The sequence below is a fragment of the Balaenoptera acutorostrata genome, chromosome 19, assembly GCF_949987535.1.
Source record: "Balaenoptera acutorostrata chromosome 19, mBalAcu1.1, whole genome shotgun sequence".
Classification (NCBI taxonomy): domain Eukaryota; kingdom Metazoa; phylum Chordata; class Mammalia; order Artiodactyla; family Balaenopteridae; genus Balaenoptera; species Balaenoptera acutorostrata.
In genome coordinates, this window is record NC_080082.1 from 566110 (window position 1) to 588594 (window position 22485).

A 22485-nucleotide genomic window follows, 5' to 3' on the forward strand; every position below is an offset into this window, starting at 1 on the left:
TGTGTCAGCAAGTGGCCCACAGGGCTTGTTTAGGGACTGGCATAGTTGTGGACACACCGCAAGTGGCAGAAACTGTACAGACGTCCCCGTGGCTGCGTGTCAGGTGACTCCCACATGGAGCCGAAGCTGCCGCAACCTCGTCTGCCGGGCACGCATCTCTCTGCGCGGTGCCTGGCCTCCACCCCGGACTGAGGCAGATCCCACCACCACAAAGACCTCCCTGCACAGCCCCGGCCCCTCCCCGCCACTCGCGTGTTCTCCTTCCCAGAACTGTCATTTGCACGGTCTCGTATAAATTGAAGCATACGGTCTGTAGCCTCTTGAGGCTGGCCTTTTTCACTCAGCATAAACCCCGAGATCCAGCCAGGCATTCGGGCGTAACAACAGCGAGCGTCTCTTCACTGCTGCCCGGTGCCCCCGTGAGAACACACCAGGGCGCAGCCACGCACCCACCGCAGGACACACGGCCTCTCTCCAGGTTTCGGCTGTTACAAGTGAGGGAACACTGGTGCACGCGTTTTGTGGACACCGGGTCAACGTGCCGTGTGTGTTCAGAGCCGGCCAAGCTGTCTCCCGGGAGGCTGCACGTTTTCCCCCTCCCGCCGCAGGGGGTCAGGTTCGCTTCCCCTGCCGCTTCACAGATGCGTTTTCGCAGCTGCTTCACTCAAATTAGAGTCCAGGTTCACGCACAGACCTGGGATCCAGTCTCTTCACGTCCTCACCACGTCTGCTCTTGCCACTATTTTGAATGAAGTTGAGAGGAATCTCTACCTTCTTTCAGGACCGAGTGCACAGCTAAGTAACAGGGACGCGTGTGTGAGGAGGACAGAGTCCAGCAGCCGGGGGCCGAGAACATGCTCTCCAGAGGCGCCCGGCTGGGCTCACGCAACGCTGAAGGCTCAGTGCAGGAAGGACAGCACTCCAGCAAGAGGTGCTGGAGCGGCTGGACGTCCACACACACAGTGAGCTGTGACCAAGCCTCACGCCGCACACAGAAATTCACTGAACACGGGTCACAGACTAACACGGAAAAGGCCGTGTGAGCGCTACCTGAGGTTTCCTCTTTTTCCTTAATTAATTTTTACTTTCTTATTGAAGTATAGCTTATTTATAGTGCTTCAGGTATAGCACTGAATCACAGCGCAGTGATTCAGTTATGCTTACGTATATATGTACGTATATCCTTTTTCAGCTTCTTTTCCATCACAGTTTATTACAAGATACTGACTCCAGTTCCCTATGCTATACAGGAGGTCCTTGTGAGTTAGGCACCCTGGCCCTTCTACGGACTCCAGGCAGAATCGAGGTCACAGGGGTGTGGATGGAGACGTCCATCATGGGGTGCGAGGTGCAAAGGCCTCTTTGTGCCCACTGGGCTGTGAGCGGGAATGCAGGTGCCCTGCCCCTGCCCGTGCAGTGGGCCTCCTCCCTCCCCTGCCGCCTGCCCACTGCACGCTCTGCACTTGGATGAGCAGACACCGCCCCTCCCTGAGGGGCGACAAAGGCTCCTCAGACGCTCAGCTGTGTCTGTGCACAAAGGCCCGCTGGCGGCGGTCCAGCCCTGCCAGGGTGCCTGAGGGGGTGCTCGGGGGTCCGGGGGGCGGGGCCTGGGGGCCCACGGCTGCAGCAAAGCCGATGGAAGCTGCTTCTCTCCTGGCGGCACAGAGGGGCCCGTCGGAGAAGGCGCCAGCTGGGAACGCTTCCTGTGGGCGCACGTCACCCGGAAGGGTGGTCTCTGGCTTCAAGTGCAAAAAGCAACAGGAGCAGAGAGACGGGGGTGCTGCTCCCGGGGCCCTGGTGCTCGGCCACAGCGGGGCCACGAGGGAGCCCCGTCACGCACACAAAGTCACAACTATGGGTGAGGTCGCGCCTTAGCCTCGCTCGACACGCCAGGAAACTCCGGCTCGGAGGAGGGGAGGGGAGGGGAGGGGAGGGGCGCGCACCCCGCCGCGTCCCCCCATGGCCCACACGCCCCCCGGGGCCAGCACTCGGGCGGGCAGCTGCAGGGCGACGTGAGTCTGGCACACCCGCCAGGGCCGTGGAGCTCGACCGTGGCTTCCGGAGACGCTCTGCCGTGTGCCACAGCACCACCCAGGCTACCCGTCCTTCTGAAGAGAAGCCGCCGCCACGGCTGAGGTGCAGCACTTCTGACAGCAGGCTCATCAAACCCTGCGCCGGGGTTTCCGGAGACTCGGAGTCTCACGTGCAGACGGCCAGACGGTGCGCTCAGGGTCCAGCTGCTCACAGCCCAGCACGCGGGAGGGGCTGGTCAGAGCCGGGGGCAGCGGGGGTGGGGCCCCAGGAGGGCCCGTCTCCAGGGAGCGACCCCCAGAGCTTCATCCCAGGTGCACAGACACCGAGTTCCCAGGCACGTCCTCCCCAGGAAGCTTGCTCCTCAGACCTTGACCACGGGGCAGAGTCCCTGAGCCATCCTGACGGACACCGGGACGAGAGGGAGACGCAGGTCTCCAGGGGCAGCTCCGGACGCAAGTCATTCTCAGGACCTAACGAGGCAGCCCTTGCCTCTGCCGTGAGCAATCACACTGCGCTTTTCAACCTGCAGAGCTCTCAGATGACGAAGTGCCTCCTGTGCATCAGCCCCCGACCCGCCCAGCGTTGCAGGCCCGCGTCCCAGCACCAGAGTCGGGGCACGGGGGCACCGCCGCGCGCAGTGATGCCACGGAGGCTGTTGTGCGGCTCCTGCCACACATGCGGGGCTCAAGCTCACTCGGGGGACGTCCTTTCCCGGGCCTGGCCTGGAAGAAGTGCCACAGTCACAAGGACAAGGGCATAGAGACAGGCCCAGGCTGGCGGAGACCAAGGAGACAGGACAGGTAAGCAACGTGAGGCTGGACTGGACCCTGGGCCAGAAAGGGTACATCTGCGGGTCAGAGGCACCTGCCGGACACCTGCGTCAGGCCTCAGCCACGTCGGCCTCTGGGCTGCGTGGGGTAAGGGAATAGTTATAGGAGCTCTGACTGCTTTTCCATTGTTTTTGTAAGTCTGAAACTATTTGAAAATGAGAGGCTAAGTAAAAAAGTTTCACCCTTAGCCACATACAATCAGATTCCACTGTCCACACACTGGCCACCAGATCCACCATCCCAAACACTGCAAATACTTTAAAGAGGAAAATAAATACACAAATAGGGACTTCCCTGGTGGTCCAGTGGGTAAGACTCTGCGCTCCCAATGCAGGGGGCCTGGGTTCAATCCCTGGTCAGAGAACTAGATCCCTCACGCATGCCACAACTAAGAGCCCACATGCCACAACTAAAGATCCCACATGCTGCAACTAAGACTGGTGCAGCCAAAATAAAAGATAAATAAATATTTAAAAAATATATATATAAATAAATGGTTCTCTTAGACCAAAACTACTTTGAGAAAAAAGTGTCTTCGTTATCTACAATACCTAAAACAGCACTAGAATTCTGATTAAAGAAAAATTAAAAATGGATCCTATGCAGCTGGGACTTGAAAAGATATCTGTGTGCCCATGTTCATAGCAGCATTATTCACAACAGCCAGAAGAGTCCAACGAGAGATGAGTGGATAAACCAACTGTGGTCCATCCACACCTGGTTGAGTAATGTTAAGGTTTAACATTACTCAACCTTAAAAAGGAAGGGAATTCTGAGACTTCCTGGCGGTCCAGTGGTTAAGACACTGTGCTTCCAACGCAGGGGGTGTGGGTTCGATCCCTGGTCGGGGAACTAAGACCCTATGAACCTTGAGGACATGATGCTGAGTGAGATAAGCCAGTCACAGCAGGACAAGCACTGTACACTCCCACTTAAATCAGACACAGACAGTAGGATGGTGGGGGCAGGGGCTGGGGGAGGGGAGAATGCCAAGTTGGTATTAAATGGGGACAATCTGTGTTTGGGAAGATGAGAAAGTTCTGGAGACGGATGGTGGTGATGGTCATACAACAATGGGAATGTACTTACTGCCAGTAAACACTGCACTTAAAATGGTTAAAAAAAAAATGGTTAAAACGGTAATATTTATGTTTCGGATATTTTACCACAATGAAAACAAACACAATATATTCTCTCTCTCTCTCTCTCTCTCGAGGATCTTACAGGAGTAGCTCAAAAAAACAACCAATTCCATTAAAAAGAAAAAGAAATTGTGTGGAAGCCAGTCCAGAGGTCATCTCAAGGGCAGCAGACACAGCACCCCCGGCCGCGCATCTGAGGCACCAGCCGCACCCACGCTGGGCACAGAGGCTCTCACAGCAGCAAGACTCCCTGGGCTCCTCTGAGACTAACCACCACCATCGTGACCCAACCTGACAAGGTGTTCCCACCTTTTCTTCCTTTTTCTTTTTGTACTACTGCCCTGCCTGTGGGAAAGTGAGAGCTGTGTTTCTGGTTATCACCTGCGGGAGAAGGAGTGCCCAGCGCTGACAAACCCTCACGGCCCACGAGCACCCCTGCCGACCCGGCCCCGAGCGGCACTCACCGTCCATCTCCACCAGCAGCTGGTTGAGCGTCTGCTCCTCCTCTGTGTTGGAGAACCCAGACACGGTGGTGGAGCGCCTCTTGCCCACGGCGTCGATCTCGTCGATGTACACAATGCAGGGGGCCCGGGCGCGGGCTTCCTTGAAGAGGCTCCGCACGCGGGCCGCGCCGAGGCCTGAGGACACGGGATGGGGAAGCGGGCAGGTCAGGGGCACGGACCCTGCTCCCGGGGAAACCCCAGCAGGCGGACCCTGCACGTGTGCCGGCCCACTCCCTCCTGGACCCCCCAGACCACGGCTCCCCAGAATGTCAGCGCCCCGTTCCCTCCATGCCCACGACTCCCTGAGGCAACCCGGCCACTGCAGAAGGAGCGCGCCCCGGACACGTGGTCGGGGGGCCCACCTCCAATGACCTCTACGAACTCCGAGCCAGCCATCGCCAGGAAGGGCACCTGGGCCTCTGTGGCCACCGCCTTGGCCAGCAGCGTCTTCCCACAGCCGGGGGGGCCGAGCAGCAGCGCGCCCTTCGGGACCTTGGCTCCGAGCTGAAGGAAGCGCTCTGGGCTCTAGAAAAGCAGCAGAGAACGCGCACTGACCCCCGGCGCTCCAGACAGTCTTTGGAACGTGACTCTCCGGAGGCTTGGGTCACGGACTGGCCACGTCCAAGTGGCTCTGGGAAAGCAGAGCGCTCTGCGGTGACGGGCGACAGGCAGCGCAGGGCACCATGGTCACGGAAGCCACCACTTAGGTGCCGGCCAAGCAGGGGGCTCACCGTGTAGCACCGGCCCCGCCCCCTGCGCCGCCCCCGCCCCCTGCGCCGCCACGAGCTCACCTTCAGGTAATCCACAAACTCCTTGACCTCCAGCTTGGCCTCATGCATTCCTGCCACATCTTTGAAGCTGACTCCTTTCCCCGTCTTGCCATCCACAATCGTGAAGCGAGCCATTTTAAGCTGATTCTGGGCAGAAAGACAAAGGGCGGAGCCCTGTGCAGCCCAGTAGGGCAGGGCAGAGGAGCCCGGGGTGCCGGCTCACCTGCACATCGTGCCCCACCGTCCCCACTCACTCAGAGGGCAGCTAAGGGCACGGTCCAGACACACGAGGGCGTTGACAGCTAGAAAGCTGCCCGGCATCCAGCAATCTGCCTTAAAGGAAAACACTCCCCATGTCAACTAGGTGACTCAACGTCTTTGCATGAGCCATCTTATTTCGCTATGTGACCTTCCCCACTATTGTGTGATTTCTTTTTCTGATTATAAAAGTTATGTAACGACACGCAGTTCTGGGGAATGTTGGTAAAAAAGTTACTTGGTCAATTTCTGGAGCGCAATCTGGCTGGACAGACAAGCTCTTGGTGAGGGGCTCAACCTCAGCCACAATCTCCTTCAGGACAGGCTCTCAAAAGATGCAGCTGCGTGGGATTTGCCACAGTATTATTTAAATACAACAATAAACAGCCCAAAGTGTGCAAGAACTATCAAACTGGCTGAGCCAGGTACGGCGCACCCCACGAGACACCATGCTGCCACTGACAGTGTGCGTGCACGTCCTGAGCTACCGAGGGCCCCAGTCCAGGGGGAAACTGGGGCGCTCTGCCCCCCCGGCTGGTTCCCAGGAGGGGCTCCTCCACGGCCCTCTGCTGATGTGGCTGACAGGCCAGGTACGACTTGAGGGGGAGGGAAAGTGCACGTTACAGTGAATGCCATGACAACAGAAGAATACTTCTGAAGTGCATAAAGGTCGTCCTTTTAAAGACAACCTTTAAAGCTGTCTCAGCTAGCAGGGGAAACCCCCAAATAGTCACGTCCAGCTGAGAGTGCAAAATGCAGGACACAGTGCAGTGTAAACCCCTTGGCTCAGCCATCCAAACGCCAGGAGGGGGGCCTCGGCTGGAGCCGGTGCTGCGCCCCCCAGGGCAGCCAAGCAGAAGGAAAGAAGAGCTGCCGGACGACGTCCAGGCTGACGTCCACTGTGCACTCATCCTGCAGGTGACGGGAAAGGGTCCGCACACACAGACGAATCCCAGGACCACAAGCTCGGGGAGACGATTCGTACAACTTACAAAAGCACTGAATCCGCCTTCCCGTCCTGTCATTCCAGCCAGACGGAAAACATACCACAGGATGGCCAGGCCCACGGCTGTCATCCCCAGGGCGTAGAGGGCGCTAGCATGAGAGAGAAAGGTGGGCACAGGCTCAGGCCCGGCCGCCGGGCAGCCGACACACACGCCTCACACAGGCTGGGCCCGCAGACGCTCCCAAGATGAGAAGGGCTCCCTCACTCTGAGATCAGCCTGTGGAACCAGCGCTGAAAAGGGGTTTCCTTGTCCCATTCTCACCAACTACCCTCCTGCATCAAATGCTCCTGAAGTCTCAGATCTGGAGCACAGCAGCGCTGGGCACGCAGAACCCGACCGTGGCATGAAGCCAGAACGTCACCCGCCGTCCAGAGCCCCGGGGGAACTCATGCCTGCCAAGAGCAGCTCTCCACCTTCCACGTATTTTGTTTTCAAAAGTAGGCCATCAACTTTGGTCACTAAGGCAAAATCGGTATAACAGTAAAAAGAGCAAACTGTAGGGCATCACCCCCTAGATGAAGAGGGGGACCCGTCCAGGTGTGCCCCCTCCATTCCCTACAACAAGCAGAGGTGCAGCCTAGGGGCCCTGCACCCGCGGGAGCCAGAGGCTGTGGGACAGACACACAGCACCTCACAGACGCCGCTGGTCACCACGAGGGGACGCAGACCTCTGCACACAGTAGCATCCAGATACATGGCCCGTGACCCGCTGATGAACGTGCTCCCACCAAGGAGTCTGCAGGCCCTGCCGCCCACAGGCCCTGCACGGTCTCTACGTCTCTCTTCAGCACGGAACCAAGAAGTTCCACTGGACACCCTGCTTCTCCCTTTCCTGCCTCATCTTCCTGTTTGCAGGCAACAGCAAACCCAACCTGGGCCGAATTCGGAAACACCTCAGACAGCGGAAGTGGTACCTAAAAGTGACTCCAAGCTGGCCCACCTCATGCCGCCCCTCACGCGCCCGCCTCCCACGAGGGGCTCTAGCTCACTGCAGGCAGAGCCAGTGTGAGATTTTTACTGGGGCTTGTTTCTCACATTACAAAGTCAAGCCTGGTTTAGTTCAGAGGCACACAGAAATGACCAACCTACTTTCCAAAGAATCCCGTCCGCTTATAGGAAACCGGAATCCTGTCCTTGCCTTCGATATTCAGCTCATCCTCAGCTGCTCGAAGCTTCTCTTCAAATTTGTCGATGTTTGCCACCTGCATTCGGTACATCAAGGCCAGCCGCTGGGGGCAGAAAGCAGAGGGACCGCGAGTGATGAACAGGCCAGACCGCTGACCCTGAGGACAGAGAACGGTGCCCCAGCCACAGTGTGTGGACAACGGCAGGGCTTCAGAAGCAGAGGCCTGCCACTCAGAAACCCCTCCCCGTCTAGGGAGAGTTCGTTCTCTCCAACACAGTTACAGTGAGATGTTCACGAAAATACATTTTAAGCAAGGGAAGGGCGGCACGTGCGCCTTAAACTCAGCACCCGGATCGCACTCCGCTGTGAGGGCCCAGCAGAGCCTCGGCGAGGAACCCGCAGTGCTGGACCCCGCTGCCCCAGTCACCCTGCGAAGGTTCCCTGTCTAACCATCGGCTGGGTCTGACAGTCAACCGAGTGAGCTCCTCGGTCCTCAGGCAGACGGGAGACTACGGAAGAGGGAGCGGGCGGCGTCTCCCGGACGCTGGCGGGACAGTCCCATCGCCTCCACCCTAAGCCCACGTCAGTCGTTGTTCCGGCAGCCGGCCCGTGCTTTCCAGGGTTAGACTGTTCCAGGCTCAGATTCTAAGCACACTCTTGGAATCTAAACGGAGCAACCAGACTTCCCCCTGCTCTGAAGTCTCCTGAAAGTCTTGCGGGATGACCACCGTTACGAGTGGCCACTCAGGCTCCACTCTGTGGGCTCAGAAGGCCAGATGGAGGGGCACAAAGGGGCCCCACCCATCACAACCAAGCTTGGCACTGGAACGCCCCTTGGCCTTAGTGGCTGGACTAACCTAACGGACCCCAAACGCTTGGTCTGAACTTCATTGATCCTTGATCACTCAAACACCTGCCCTGGCCCATTTGGATGGAAGGGAAAAACGTGGAAAGGACCCTCTTTCTATTTCAAAATCCAAAGGCAAAACGTATGATTCCAGAAGCCCCTTCAACCTCACGTCTTGTGAAGCCTTCTCTGATCCCCTGGGCCCGAATCAGCCACTTCAGCAGCAGCCACCGGGCCCCTTGCCCTCGGGCCGGCAGCGGCTACCATTGCCCCTGGCCTCTCAAGTGCACTGGAATTTAACTTCTACTATCTGCCCAGCCGTGAAGAAGGAGAGGCTGGCAGGGCTGGGCTGTGCCCATGGCCGCGCTTGCTCGGGCAGGATGAGCCCCCTCAGCCCAGCACCCAACCAGCCCAGAAGCAGAGCAGCGCCCGGGGTGCCTGCGGGGCGTGCTCTGGGGCACTGTGGGAGGGAGCCGTCGGGGAGAAAGCACTCCGCCCACGGGAGCAAGCCTGAGCTCCAGCGAGCAGAGCGAGTCCAGCCAGAAAGCCCTCGGGCTCCCCGCGTGGAGAGAGGCGCCTGGGTTCCCACTGGCTAAACTTCTAGCAGAAGGTGGGAAGGATGCTAGAGAAACACAACAATTAAGTATAACTCATGATCCTGGACTGGATCCTGGATTAAAAGCACTAACACAAAAGGCTCTAGGGCCAGTGTAGAGGCACCTGGGAAACACAAACAGGATAAGTGTGTGAGAAAATATTCTGGGGGACTTCTCTGGTGCTGCAGTGGATAAGACTCCACACTCCCAATGCAGGGGGCCCAGGTTCGATCCCTGGTCGGGCAACTAGATCCCTCATGCATGCTGCAAATAAGAGTTCACATGCCACAACTAAGGAGCCCGCCTGCCGCAGCTAAGACCCGGTACAACCAGATAAATAAATAAATAAAATATTAAAAGAAAAAAAGAAAATACTCTGGTATCGATGTCACCTTTCCAGGGCCTAACGCTGGCGTCGTGTTCCTGGGGGTAAATGAGAGGGGTCGGAGATGGGAAGGCAGGCTGGACACAGACTCATCCTCACAGGAGGGTCTGCACAGCCGCTCTCCGTGCGCCCACCCACCTGCTTCGCAGCAGCGCTGTCACTGGGCGTCTCTCCCCCTCCTGACGCCCAACCCTCTACCTGGCACGAAGTCTGCAGCCTCCCCTCCCCCTCGCAGGGCCCCTCTCCTCCGCCCCCTTTCTTTCCTGCTCCTGCCCAGGGCCGGCCCTTGCCCACCCGTCTCTCCTCTCTCAGCCCGGACAGCCCCATGCCCTCCCTCCCTCACCCGCTGGGCTCCAGTCACCCACCCGCCAGGCAGAGCCGGGACGCCCGCTGCCCCCTCTCCCTCAGCCCAGAGCCCCTGCTGCCCTCCCACCTCCTCTCTGCACAGCCCCGCCGGGACCGCACTGCCTTGCCCCCTTCTCAAAGCCTCCAGGCCTCCTCCTTAAATCAAGACACTCACAGCTTGTTCTAAGCAACCCCGCCGGGCCCGGCACTCACAGGCCGCCCGAACACCACGGCGCCGGGGTGCAGGTACACCTCCACCACGTCGCTCTCGGGCACCACCTGCACCCGCTGCACCTCGCCCTTGGCCAGCATCTCGTGCACGAAGTCACTCCAGGAGATGTTGCCGCCGCTGGAGCCGAGCGCGTTCAGCAGGCTCATGACCACAGCGATGACAAAGAGCGTGCGCAGCCGCTCGCGGTACATCTGGTCCTCGCGTTCCCGGCGCCGCCGCTCCTCTGCGGGGTGGGGGGGGGAGCGGGTGTGAGGTCAGGGCGGAGCCCCGCCCCCGCCTCGCCCCCCACGTCCCCGCCCCGCCCCCCCACGTCCCCGCGGCAGCGTCTGTCTCCGGTATGATCCTGCATCTTAGCCGATGCCTCAACACAGTGACTGCTTACACGCCGTCCAAGGTCACCAACATCCCATTTCCTGAGGTCCCACCTGCTCGGATAACATGGAACCATTTTTAAAGTCAAAAGCCTCCCAGGGGGGCTTCCCTGGTGGCGCAGTGGTTGAGAATCTGCCTGCTAATGCAGGGGACACGGGTTCGAGCCCTGGTCTGGGAAGATCCCACATGCCGCAGAGCGGCTGGGCCCGTGAGCCACAATTACTGAGCCTGCGCGTCTGGAGCCTGTGCTCCGCAACAAGAGAGGCCGTGACAGTGAGAGGCCCGCGCACCGTGATGAAGAGTGGCCCCCGCTTGCCACAACTGGAGAAAGCCCTAGCACAGAAACGAAGACCCAACATAGCAATCAATCAATCAATTAATCAATAAAAAAAAATAAATCTTTAAAAAAAAAAAAAAAAAAGCCTCCCAGGGGGCTTCCCTGGTGGCGCAGTGGTTGAGAATCCACCTGCCGATGCAGGGGACATGGGTTCGAGCCCTGGTCCGGGAAGATCCCACATGCTGCGGAGCAACGAAGCCCGTGAGCCACAACTATTGAGCCTGCGCTCTAGAGCCCATGAGCCACAACTACTGAGCCCGAGTGCCACAACTACTGAAGCCCGTGCGCCTAGAGCCCATGCTCCGCAGCAAGAGAAGCCACCGCAATGAGAAGCCCGTGCACCGCAATGAAGAGTAGCCCCTGCTCGCCACAACTAGAGAAAGCCCACGCACAGCAACAAAGACCCAACATAGCCCCCCCCCCCAAAAAAAAGCCTCCCAGGACCAGCGCAGCTCCACAGTGACGCCACATCTCACTGACAGCACATCTGCCCAACTACGACCCTCGACCCTCGCGGGCCCTCCAGGCTCGACCAGATACCGACCCGTTCCCAGTGCTTGCGGCACACGCCCAGGTCCCTGATGACAACAGCCTCTCCACCACCACCTGCCCTCCCCCCGCACAACCACCTGGGACTGACACTCAGGCGAGCTGCACGGCACCCATCACAGAAACACTGGAAAAACAGCACACTTAGAAGTGCAAAACACAAGAGTCTGGAGGCCCGTTCTTTACCAGAACCACCAGATCAATTCCCCCGATTCACACCTGACACAGGAGCTCCTGGGGCGTCACCTCCCTCCGGCCCACAGCACAGGTGGGAAAGAGTCCCAGCAAAGGCCAGGCCACAGTGCTCCTCCCACCAATCACACGCGGGCAGGGGCTGCGTTTTACTGACACGGTGCTGTCGACTCAGCACTTCACATGGTCTCGCTAGCCCACCGCCCCCAGGAGCCCACCTCCCCAGTCCTTGCACCCACCGGACACCTCATCCACAGCCCAGGAGGCCCTGGAACAACCCGGGCTCACTCACCTGTGCAGGGTGGGCCCATCCTTCCTAACACTCCATGTAGCTTTTGCAAGACCTGCGGTTAACGACGCCTTTTGAGAAATGCGTGTACAATTCTTCACCAGCTCTGCCCAAGACAGACCTGTCTCAGCAACCAAAGCTTCCACCGTTCACTCACCCTCCCCAGAGGCCACGCCGACACACACAGTGGAGCTGGCTGTGGTCACCTCTCCAAGGACAGACTGTGGAGGGACTCAGGCCCCCTGCCCTCTGCACAGCCTGGAGGTGCAGCCCACCTGCACCACCCACACACACCACCTGCTTCTCCAACGGGCGGCCTGGAGGAATTCGAAAGCATTTTAAATCGGTTTAGAAACCTGAAGCCTGAGGGATTTCCCTGGTGGTCCAGTGGTTAAGACTCCGTGCTCCCAATGCAGGGGACCCGGGTTCGATCCTGGTCAGGGAACTAGATCCCACATGCTGCAACTGAAGATCCCGTGTGCCGCAACTGAGACCCGACGAAGCCAAATAAATAAATATTTAAAAAATAAGAAATAAATAAAAGTAAAAACCTGAAGCCTGAGAAGACTGTCGCAGCAGCCATTTAGAAAACACGAAGGTACGTTTTAGGTATTACCCTATCTTACAATAGATTATAACAGTGTATCTGATATTTCAAGCTCATAAAGGCGACCACTTATTGTGATTGTGGACAGCAGATTCATGTTCTCAGGTGAGAAGCCATCTCTCTCAAATATTTAACCTTCAGCCCTGCTCTCTAACAACCCAGCGGGGGGCAATCAACGCCGGCAGCCGCACTTCCGGACAGCCCTGCCACGCCAGCCGGAACCGGCTGAACTAGTTCTATTTCTGAAACTTTAACATAAGGAAACCAAATGTAACAAAACATACATCCGTAGTACTGATCAGGTATGGAATCATGAGGGCCGCTCCAAGAAAGACAACGGGAAACAGTAAGGGAAGATACGAAAGTGAGACACAGGATCGGCTAAACAGATGGAAGATTCTTGAGGTGTAAGAGATGAAACAAGATCTGACCCTGAGACTCTACATAGAAAAGTCATGTGAACGCTCTGGGCAGAAAGGACATTCCCTCCACTCCGAAGGCCCGCTGTCTCCTTCCCACCAAGTCCATCATCCCTCCAGACTCGGGGACACGAGGCTGCCGACCGGCGCCTCTGCCCGTGTTCTGTCTGCAGGGGGTGAACCGGCCTTCGTGAGCACAGCTCCTCCCACATCCAGCTCGCGGAGAGCTGAGGGTCACCCAAACTCTCTACTGCCCGGAGCACCCAGGAAAGGCTGCTGCCTCCTAAGCCGTTAGACTGTCTACCCGCTGGACAGCAGCCTGCGGGCCCGCTGGAAAACTATGGTCCCACAAGTCCTTCTTGGGGGTCAGAGGATGTCAGCTGCGGTGAGTCACCTGAACCAGCCACCTGAAGACAAATGAACAAGTTACGACGCTGCTGAACGTGCAGGAGAGCACTGCAGGAGCCCTCCAGGTGTTCACCCCAGCCGTGAGCACTGTGCCGTGAACACTGGGAGGGCGCAGCGATACCCCGGCTCTCGTTAATACCACCACGGGGCTGGTCCTGACCCACAGCCTGGAGAGAAACCTGAAGATGGAGACGAGGTGCACCTCGCAGAGGATAAAGGGGCACCGTCCACAAAAGGTGTTCTGGAAATGCCAGCCATCGCTGTTTGCTAACCTTTCACGACGACGTAACTGTAGGCGCCACGGACTCGTGAGAAGTAACAGAGGCCCCTCTTCCGCGTCTACTGGGCTCAGGGCCTTCCAACAGTCATCTGACAAAACCGGGAACAACATCACAACCAAGACGTGGACACTACTGACACAGCCACCCCTTGTGACCCACGCTCCCGTGTGTTTTTAGTTTTGTGTGATTTCATCCCAGGTCAACGTCTGCGTATCCATCACCAGTCAAGACATGACAACTCCATCACTCCAACCACTAATCTGTTCTCCAGCCCTGTAATCTTGTGTTGGGAGAATCGAACGGTATATAACCTTTCACGACTGGCCTTTCTCATTCAAAGCTCTCAGAGGGCAGGTCTGAGCGGGACGCTGGGCTGTGCTGCTTGCACGCAGTCTGCAGAGCTGAGAGCTCACGGGCCAGTCAACTCCCTCACAGTCCAGAAGACTCCCTCACGGAAAAAAAATCTTTGCTTAAGCGAGCAATTATCGTCTAATGCAAATTTAACGGACATGAACTTTATCCCGTTTTCTCAAAGCAAGCTACAGTTCAGCCCAAAATGAGCAAACATGCAACAACCACATGAAGACGGCGGGGAGGCGCAGACCCGCCCCAGGGCCGCCGCCTCATCAGGTGTGCATCAGGTGTGCACCAGGTGCGCACGGCGGCACGGGCAGGCGGAAGGAGCCAGCACGCCCCTTTCTCCAGATTGACTCTGCCTCTGGTCCCCGGCGCTACAGTGCCTGATGGTAACTTGCGACGGGATTCAGCGGGGGGAGCACATGTCCACAGCCACGGCAGGTCAGGAGCTGCAGAAAGGAAGTGGCCATGGCCACTCCTCCCAGAAATCAGTATCCGCAGGACCATGCACCAGCCTGAGCGACGGGCCACAGGCCAGGCAGACGCAGAAGCTGCTCCGGCCCACCTACCTTCTCCTTCTAAAGCCTTTGCCCGTTTCAAGTTAAGGAACGGTCCCCTCTACTGTCTCCCAATTCTTTTTTGGTTTTGCTTTTTAAATGTAATGATTCAATCCACTCAGAATTTATGTTGGTATATGGAATGAGAGTCTAATTTAATCTCTTTCCAAACAACTAAGCAACGGTTCCAAACCATTTCTCATACAATCCACCCTTTCTGCCACCATGTGAAATGCCACTTTAGTTACTTGCTAATTCTTAGACAAAGTAGACTCTGCTTCTGGGTTTCCTACTTTGTTCCATTAATCTATGTGTTACTGGACCCAGCATTGACTTGTCGGGAGGAAACAACGTTCACATCTGCCAGTATCAGCCTCCTCAGGGTTCCGTAACCCTGTGTATTTTCTCATGAAGCAAGCCCTCACCTTCCTCCTCCAGCTCAGAATGTCTCTGAAATGAATGACACACTTGAAGACACATCACATATCTCAGAACATGAAGACACACGTGTTCAAACAATCAGCTTTGAAGGAAAACTATGATCTCGGTGATAAACTACAAGTTATCACTATTAAAGTGCTACTTGCCAAGCGCCAAGCAGAGGGCTCCTGACCGGGATCCCCTTCAACAGTCAGGTGCCGACAAACCTCGGGGAAAACTGGCATTGCCAGCGCCACACCCCAGGAAGGTAGAAGAAGTACAATCTGCAAAGTAAATTCCATGGAAACGTGTGGAGTAAGAGACCTGGAACTGCTGACAAAACCAATGAAACTGCAGGAAAAATATAAAAAAATAATATCAGAAAAAATTGTAGGAGGGAATTCCCTGGCCCTTCCAGTGCAGGGGCCACTGGTTCGATCCCTGGTCTGGGAACTAAGATCTCACATGCCGCATGGTGCGGCCAGGGGAAAAAAAAAAAGTAGGAAAAATAAAGAAAAATACCCATGGTCAAAGGTCACGCAGTGAAATGTTTTAAGAATGCATGGGGGGGACTTCCCTGGTGGCACAATGGTTAAGAATCCACCCGCCAATGCAGGGGACATGGGTTCGATCCGTGGTCCGGGAAGATCCCACATGCCGCAGAGCAACTAAGCCCGTGCACCACAACTACTTAGCCTGTGCTCTAGAGCCCGCAAGCCACAACTACTGAAGCCCGCACGCCTAGAGCCCGTGCTCTGCAACTAGAGAAGCCACTGCAATGAGAAGCCCACGCACTGCCGTGAAGAATAGCCCCTGCTCGCCGCAACTAGTGAAAAGCCCGTGCACAGCAATAAAGACCCAATGCAGCCAAAAATAAACAAATACATAAAAGAAAAGAAACGAAAAGAAAAGAAAGAAAAATACCCATGGTCAAAGATCATGCAGTCAAATGCTTAGGAATGCATGGGGGTGGGGTGGGGAACTTTCCTGGTGGTCCAGTGGTTACGACTCTGCACTCCCAATGCAGGGGACCCAGGTTCAATCCCTGGTCAGGGAACTAAATCACGCATGCCGCAACTAAAAGATCCCACATGCCGCAACTAAGACCCGGCACAGCCAAATAAACAAATAAATTAAAAAAAAAAAAAAAAAAAAGAATGCATGGGGGTACTTCCCTGGTGGCGCAGTGGTTAAGAATCTGCCTGCCAGTGCAGGGGACACGGGTTCGATCTCTGGTCTGGGAAGATCCCACATGCCGCGGAGCAACTAAGCCCTGCACCACAACTACTGAGCTTGCACTCTAGAGCCCGTGAGCCACAACTGCTGAGCCCACATGACACAACTCCTGAAACCCGCGGGCCTAGAGCCTGTGCTCCGCAGCAGGAGAGGCCACCTCAATGAGAAGCCCGCTCACCGCAACTAGAGAAAGGCTGCGCGCGGCAACAAAGACCCAACACGGCCAAAAATAAATAAATAAATTTATAAAAAGAAAAAAAAAAAAAGAAGAGCCAAGTCTCCTCGGGGCTTTCCCCCGGGGGTGATGATGAAGGAAGCCTGTAGCACCCACACTCCCTGAGCCTGCGGCCAGGAGGTCGACAACCAGAAACGTCTAATCTGAACCCAACCAAGGGCACTACAGGAGTCAAGACCAATGGAAAGTTACAGCTCCTCTCAAGGTGAACGAAGGGGCCGCCAGCGAAGAATGGACGTGAGCATCAGGAAAACGCAGCCCCTCCTAGAAAGTCGAGCACAAGGGGCTTCACCCCATAACCAGTGGGCTCTGGGGCCGAACCTCCAGACCCCCAGCTCCTGAAGACGTTTCTGGACCAGACTAGGGAGGAAGGTCCTCCCCATGGTTACCAAAACCTGGTCGGGAAGCCGTCTTGTTCCAACTAAGCTGCCAGGGTGGCTGCGCCCTTCTGGAAAGATGGGGCCTGGGGAACGGGACCAGTCTGTGTGCAGTTCTGTGACACGCCCGGGGTCCGATAAAGAAAGCGTTTCTCAGGCTGCCGTCCCCCCTGAGGCGTCTGGGGCTCACAGGAGCCTGGTTCTGAGCATGGCTGGCCTTTGGGTAAAGCACCTCCTCCAGGGCCCCCGGGCCTCGGGTCCCGCACCACAACCCACTGCAGCCACGTCAAAATCGGCGCCACTTCCCCACGCGTGTGTCCCTCCCTGGACCCGGCACAGGGCAGGCATCCAGCGTCCTCGTGTGTAGAAAGGGCCAGTGACGGGGTCACTCTGAAGAGGGAGCGCACAAATCACTGAGCGCACGCTCCAACCACTCCTAAGGCCTAGCGAGTTCCATGTGTATCAGCTCCCCGCAGCCAGCTGTCATCTTAGAGGTCAATTCAGTCCAAAGTTCCCTTTTCACTTCCCTCCCCTTCACACAATCATCGAGTCCTAATTCCAGAGTCAAGAGGAGGCTTGCAAGCGAGTTCGCTGTGCCCCGGGGCTTGAGGCCCCACTCCTTCCCCAGGGCCATGCCCCATACCATCCTGGCTTCTGGGGCTGCTCCTCAGGCCTGGAGGCAGTGCCAACACCAGTCAGGTGCGCACAAGAGCGGGGCTTCAGCCAGGGAGTCCTAGAGCCTTCCTCACCCAGAGCTCTGAGTCCAGGGCGGATCCGAGGTCCACCCTCTCCACACAGAGCACAGCAACCCCACCCGCCTTCAGGTACTCTGAACATGGGACACAGGCACTGATGAAGCCGTCCCCAAAAGGATGGGCAGGAAGAATCCAGCAACTGCATTAGGGACGGGGGCAGGTGTGATCCTAGGATGGACTTCCTATTCCTTAGACTAGAGCACACACGTGCAGACAACCAAGGCAGCCATCGCTTAAGATCTGATGGATATACCTTCGTCATCTTCAGGGCTCCTCCCCTTGGCTTTATCACTGCCTTTAGTCTTCTGCTTCCACCTTGAGGTGTTAAAGTAGTACGTGCCTCCTACAAGGAATAGGGAAAGTGTTTAACAACAAACAGGTTTGCAACTACAAGAGAACCCTTAGGAGAAGAGTGTACTCCCAGACAACCAACACAAAACAGAAACTATCTGAAAGCTATGTGCACAGGATCTAGAAGCTGGGATAGTCATTCTTACTCTAATATCTACTCATTATACATAATGAACTACTTCAACTGAGTACGTGTTTTTATAATTTGAATTAGCCAACGTGAGGAAATAAAAATGATGAACACAAACTTGAGAAAGTGTCATGAAATTGTTGGAGAACAGCTCTTTCAAGACATGCAGTCACTTTAAATGACTTTAAACAAATGAACAGCGGTGAGTGGCTTCCGCATGATGCAGCAACAGCAGCCCCGGGCCACCACCTTCACCCAGACGCGCCCCTGGACCACTCCTCACACCAAAGGCTCTGACTCGCCCAAGGTCTGAACCAACCACTGCTTAAAACGGGGGAAAGCGTCTCATAACGTGATTGGGCTGCACCTTCCTTCACACACATTAAGAGAATCACAAATAAAACTGCCTCGATGTCCACCTGACACGGGGGTGTCTGGAGGTGACGGCTGTGCCACTGGGGGCACGTGTAGGCTGCCGTGACCGGGGTGGGCACGTATGTAGCAGTGGGAGATTTCACTTTTTCCCTGTTCCAACTGAATAAAGGGGGGGAGTAAAAGTACAGGTGTCAACGCTTATGGTCCTTTGACCTAAGATCAAAAGAGACGGCAGGATGTCACAAGATCTCATTAAACGGTGCAACTCCAGTGTAAAAGCACGTTATCTGTAGGCTGTGTTTACTTGCCTTCTGTACGTAAGACATACACAGCCAGTTTGTAGCTCCTTACTAAACGTTCCTAGAGTTGGCTACAGCACATGAAAAACCTTTGTCAAGCAGCCCAATTATTACCAGAATTAAAAACAAAAAAAAGAGAGGCAACTCAAAAGAAGCAAAAATGGCTTGTTCAGACCTTAGACAAATTTCCTCCTCATAAACTTCATTTCAGAGCATCTGAGGGCTCACAATGAGTAGCGGCCGAAGGTCCTCTTCGTGATTTCGTTTTTCTGACGATGCCAAACAAGCAACATTTTCTGAATTTATTCACAAATGCCATAGGCTCTGCCTGTCACCTCTGTCTTCAAAAGATACACACCTAGAAGTTTCCAGAGTCCGACTGGATTCTGGACGAGATGCTGTTTCACCAACCATCTGCTGATTCCTTCAAACGTAGGGGTTAGCAGTCGCCACTGGAAACTCTGAAAAGAGCGGTACAGAGAATCAGTCACACCAACACCACAGCGCACCCAGGCAATGCAGACTAATTCCCTGCTGCAACATCTTTCCTAAAAGCTCTGATGTTTATTTACTTGTCATATTTACACTGTCCTGAAATATGAAGCAACAGTCTGAGCATTATTGCAAAGTTTTAACATAACATCAAAAGAAAAAAACAAACAACATCAAAACCTTAAAAGCAGTGTTCGCTTCGGCAGCACATACACTAAAGTTGGAACGATACAGAGAAGATTAGCATGGCCCCCACGCAAGGATGACACGCAAATTCGTGAAGTGTTCCATAATTTTTGGACTTGAGGACACGGGGAGGGGGAAGGGTTAGGTGGGACGAAGTCAGAGAGCGGCATTGACATATATATACTACCAAATGTAAAACAGATGGCTAGTGGGAAGCAGCCACATAGCACAGGGAGATCAGCTCGGTGCTTTGTGACCACCTAGAGGGGTGGGAGGGAGACGCAAGATGGAGGGGATATGGCGATATATGTATACATATAGCTGATTGACTTTGTTATACAGCAGCAACTAACACAACAATGTAAAGCATTATACTCCAATAAAGATGTTAAAAAAAATAGTAAAAAAAATAACGAAATAAAATAAAATGGGGATATTGATAAAAAAACAAAACAAAACAAAAAACCTTAAAAGCAAGTGAGCAAGTCAAAGAAATGCTGAACTCAAGGTGCAGAACACTGGCTGCCATTCTGTGAGCCAAGGCTCACAACCCTCCTGCAGGACCCAAGGAGCAAAGACCACAGTGGCTGCCCAGACCCTTTGCTCCCCACAACTCCAGACGACTATTCCTTGTAGAACGTTCCCAGGTAGTCCACCAGTTTCCCGTTTGAATGTGTTTTATGTTATGGTCAACGGTCCATCTTAATTTATCTCTGTGGTGGCAATTTCTTCATTTCTGTTTTATTTACTCATTTAGTTTTAATTTTTTTCCCCTTAGTTCATCCCTGGTCTGCTGTTATTACGGAGAAAAGTAACTCCTTACCAAAGGAGTATGTTACATGTAATTTCCTGTCAGCAGCAGGTTAAAAATTCCTCGTCCATAGAATTATTGTCCCATTTAATTAATACTACTATTCCTGGCTCAGTGATGACCAGGAGGCATGTAAGGGAGGACCACAGAGTGTGGACTGGGCCCAATAACTGAGAAACATCACCATGTTAGATACAGTGGGGGGAAAAAAGGCATTCTTCAAAGTCAGCCCTGAACACTGCTTGTTTAAACCAGATGACTTTGTTTTATTACTATTATAGCCACTGGTGAGGTTATCTGTTCAGACTTCACAAGTATGTGTGAATTGCCCACTTCAGTCCTTATTTATTTTCGTAGAATAATCAAATAATCTGATTAAAAATAATAAATTATGATTTTCCTTCTCAACAGAACTAAACAGCAAAAACAAAAACAAGTGTAATGCAGCCATAGCTGCCCTCAGACTCAGGAAAGGTGGCCAGGAATCTAGAATAGGATTAGGATATGAAATTGGTCCTCAAGTTATGGTGAAATACAATAACAATAATACATTATAACCTAAAATGTGAGAGTCGAGGTCCTAAGAGAGGGCTAAAAAACATCAGCGAAAAAAGCTGATTTTTCAGCTTAGAACTTAGGGTCTTTGTTTTCAGAGTGAAATGTTAACATTAACAGTGCCTGGAACACACCCTTCACAAAGAGGGTCTATGAATTTGAATCCATAACATGTCAAGCTACACGACAAAAGTAAAACACAGTTACAAGGTAATTTGCTCACACAAAAAACTTACTGACAGCCCACTTAGAGCATCTGGAAGGTGCTGGAATTCATCTGGGTGGGATCTGATCTATATGAGCTAATAGTTCTCTGCCAGAAATGGATGAAACTCTTACTCGATTCAATTTCAAAATGCCAGGAAGACGGGCAAAAAATACCAACACACGAAACAAGGACTAGAAAAGTCCAAGCATGAACTGTGCGGCCTCGCCTGTCGCCCCTCCCTCGGGCTGCCCTCCCGTCTCGCCCCCCGCCCCTTCCCCAGCTGCCTGCCCGCCCGCCTCGGCCCCCGCTCCTTCCCCGGGCTGCCGGCCGAAGCGGCCTCTCGGACGACGAAGACCCGGCGGCGGGAGGGCATCTTCCCCGCACATTACCTGCAGGACTCGGCCTCCAGGCCCGACGACACCCATCAGAGGCCTGTGGACAACATACGGCCACCTCCACCCGGTCTTGGCGGAGCTGCCTGGGCTCCAGCCAGAGTAGGGGCCCCGCAGCCGCCCAGGCCCTGGCCCGGGACCCAGGCGGAGAGCGCGAAGCAACAGGAACGCGGCCGCCATGTTGACCCGGAAGCAGCGCCTGCGCGGTCGGGGCCTCCTCGGGGCGCCTGCGCGGTCGGGGGTGGGGGGGCGGAGGCGGTTTCCTCGGGGCGCCTGCGCAGTCCGGGCCTTGTTGGGGCACCTGAGCGGTCAAGCTTGCCAAGCCTCAGTCCCCTGCTCGCGGATTCCCGCGCCGCTCGTGGCGTCCGCTGCGCCCCTAATCCGACTGGAGTTCTCTAGCGGTTTGAGGTGCCACCTCGTGCGGAGCGCCTCGAGTAGAGCTGCAGCCAAGGAGGGCATCGGAACGCCGCGCCGAGCCGCCGCTCCCGTAGGGACTTGGCGCGACGGGTCCCGGGGCTTCAGAGCGAGCGAGGGAGCCCGAGGGGCGCGGAGCGTGCGCAGATGGCAGGGCTGCCCGCAGCCCTGACCCCGACTTCGACCCTCAGACCCGGATCCTGACCCCGACTCCGACCCTCAGACCTGGACCCTAACCCTTACTCCGACCCTTGGACCCCGGCGCGGTCTTGGCGCTAAGAGGGTGCTGCCGAGGGGAGGAGGGCTTCGCTGGTCCGGGCTCTGGCCGCAGAGCCTGCCCGGGTGTGCCCGGAGGGTCCTGCGAACGGAGCGGACAAGGAAGGGGCTTAGGGTAAGAGCAAGGACTTCAGGAGAGGGTAGCTGAGCCCCCCGGCGCAGGCGGCTGGCAATCTTGGCCTACAGATGCTTAATTTTGGAGAGGTAACCATCTCGTCCACTGTTATTTTCTCCTGGAGGCAGGCTGACTCCCTCTGGAAGTCGTGCCCAGCTCTGGAGACCAGGATCACAGCCCGGGGGACGTAGTCCGCTCTATCCCTGGGAGGGGATGGGGGAGTCTGGTTTTATCCCTGGGATTCCGGACCCCAGGGTCCCGGCCTCTTTCCCAGTCCCCGGGAGGTCTGGTGCTTGAACCCTTAGCTCTGAGACTGCTGATTGTGTTATGGTGACTTAAGTTTGTTTGTGTGTTTTTCTGTAATCCCCAAATTCCTAAGGTCATTAGACGATAACCAGTCTCACTGAGTGCCAGC

The 22485-nt window shown here is 55.4% G+C and overlaps 1 protein-coding gene and 1 non-coding gene across 2 annotated transcripts in view; one reads left to right on the plus strand and one right to left on the minus strand.

Moving 5' to 3' along the window:
* The window catches only part of SPG7 (SPG7 matrix AAA peptidase subunit, paraplegin), a 31577-nt gene extending 10102 nt beyond the window's left edge, over positions 1 to 21475 (minus strand). Inside the window, 9 exon segments of the mRNA XM_057534405.1 lie at positions 4471 to 4644; positions 4872 to 5034; positions 5301 to 5426; positions 6530 to 6632; positions 7634 to 7773; positions 10057 to 10298; positions 17720 to 17809; positions 18980 to 19082; positions 21263 to 21475. Of these exon segments, the coding sequence (XP_057390388.1) occupies positions 4471 to 4644; positions 4872 to 5034; positions 5301 to 5426; positions 6530 to 6632; positions 7634 to 7773; positions 10057 to 10298; positions 17720 to 17809; positions 18980 to 19082; positions 21263 to 21445 (1324 nt within the window). The 5' untranslated portion in view covers positions 21446 to 21475.
* Positions 19304 to 19410, plus strand: LOC114236518 (U6 spliceosomal RNA). Its single transcript, XR_003622462.1, has one exon. It is a non-coding gene; the product is annotated as a U6 spliceosomal RNA (small nuclear RNA).
* Positions 21476 to 22485: the final 1010 nt, after the last annotated feature.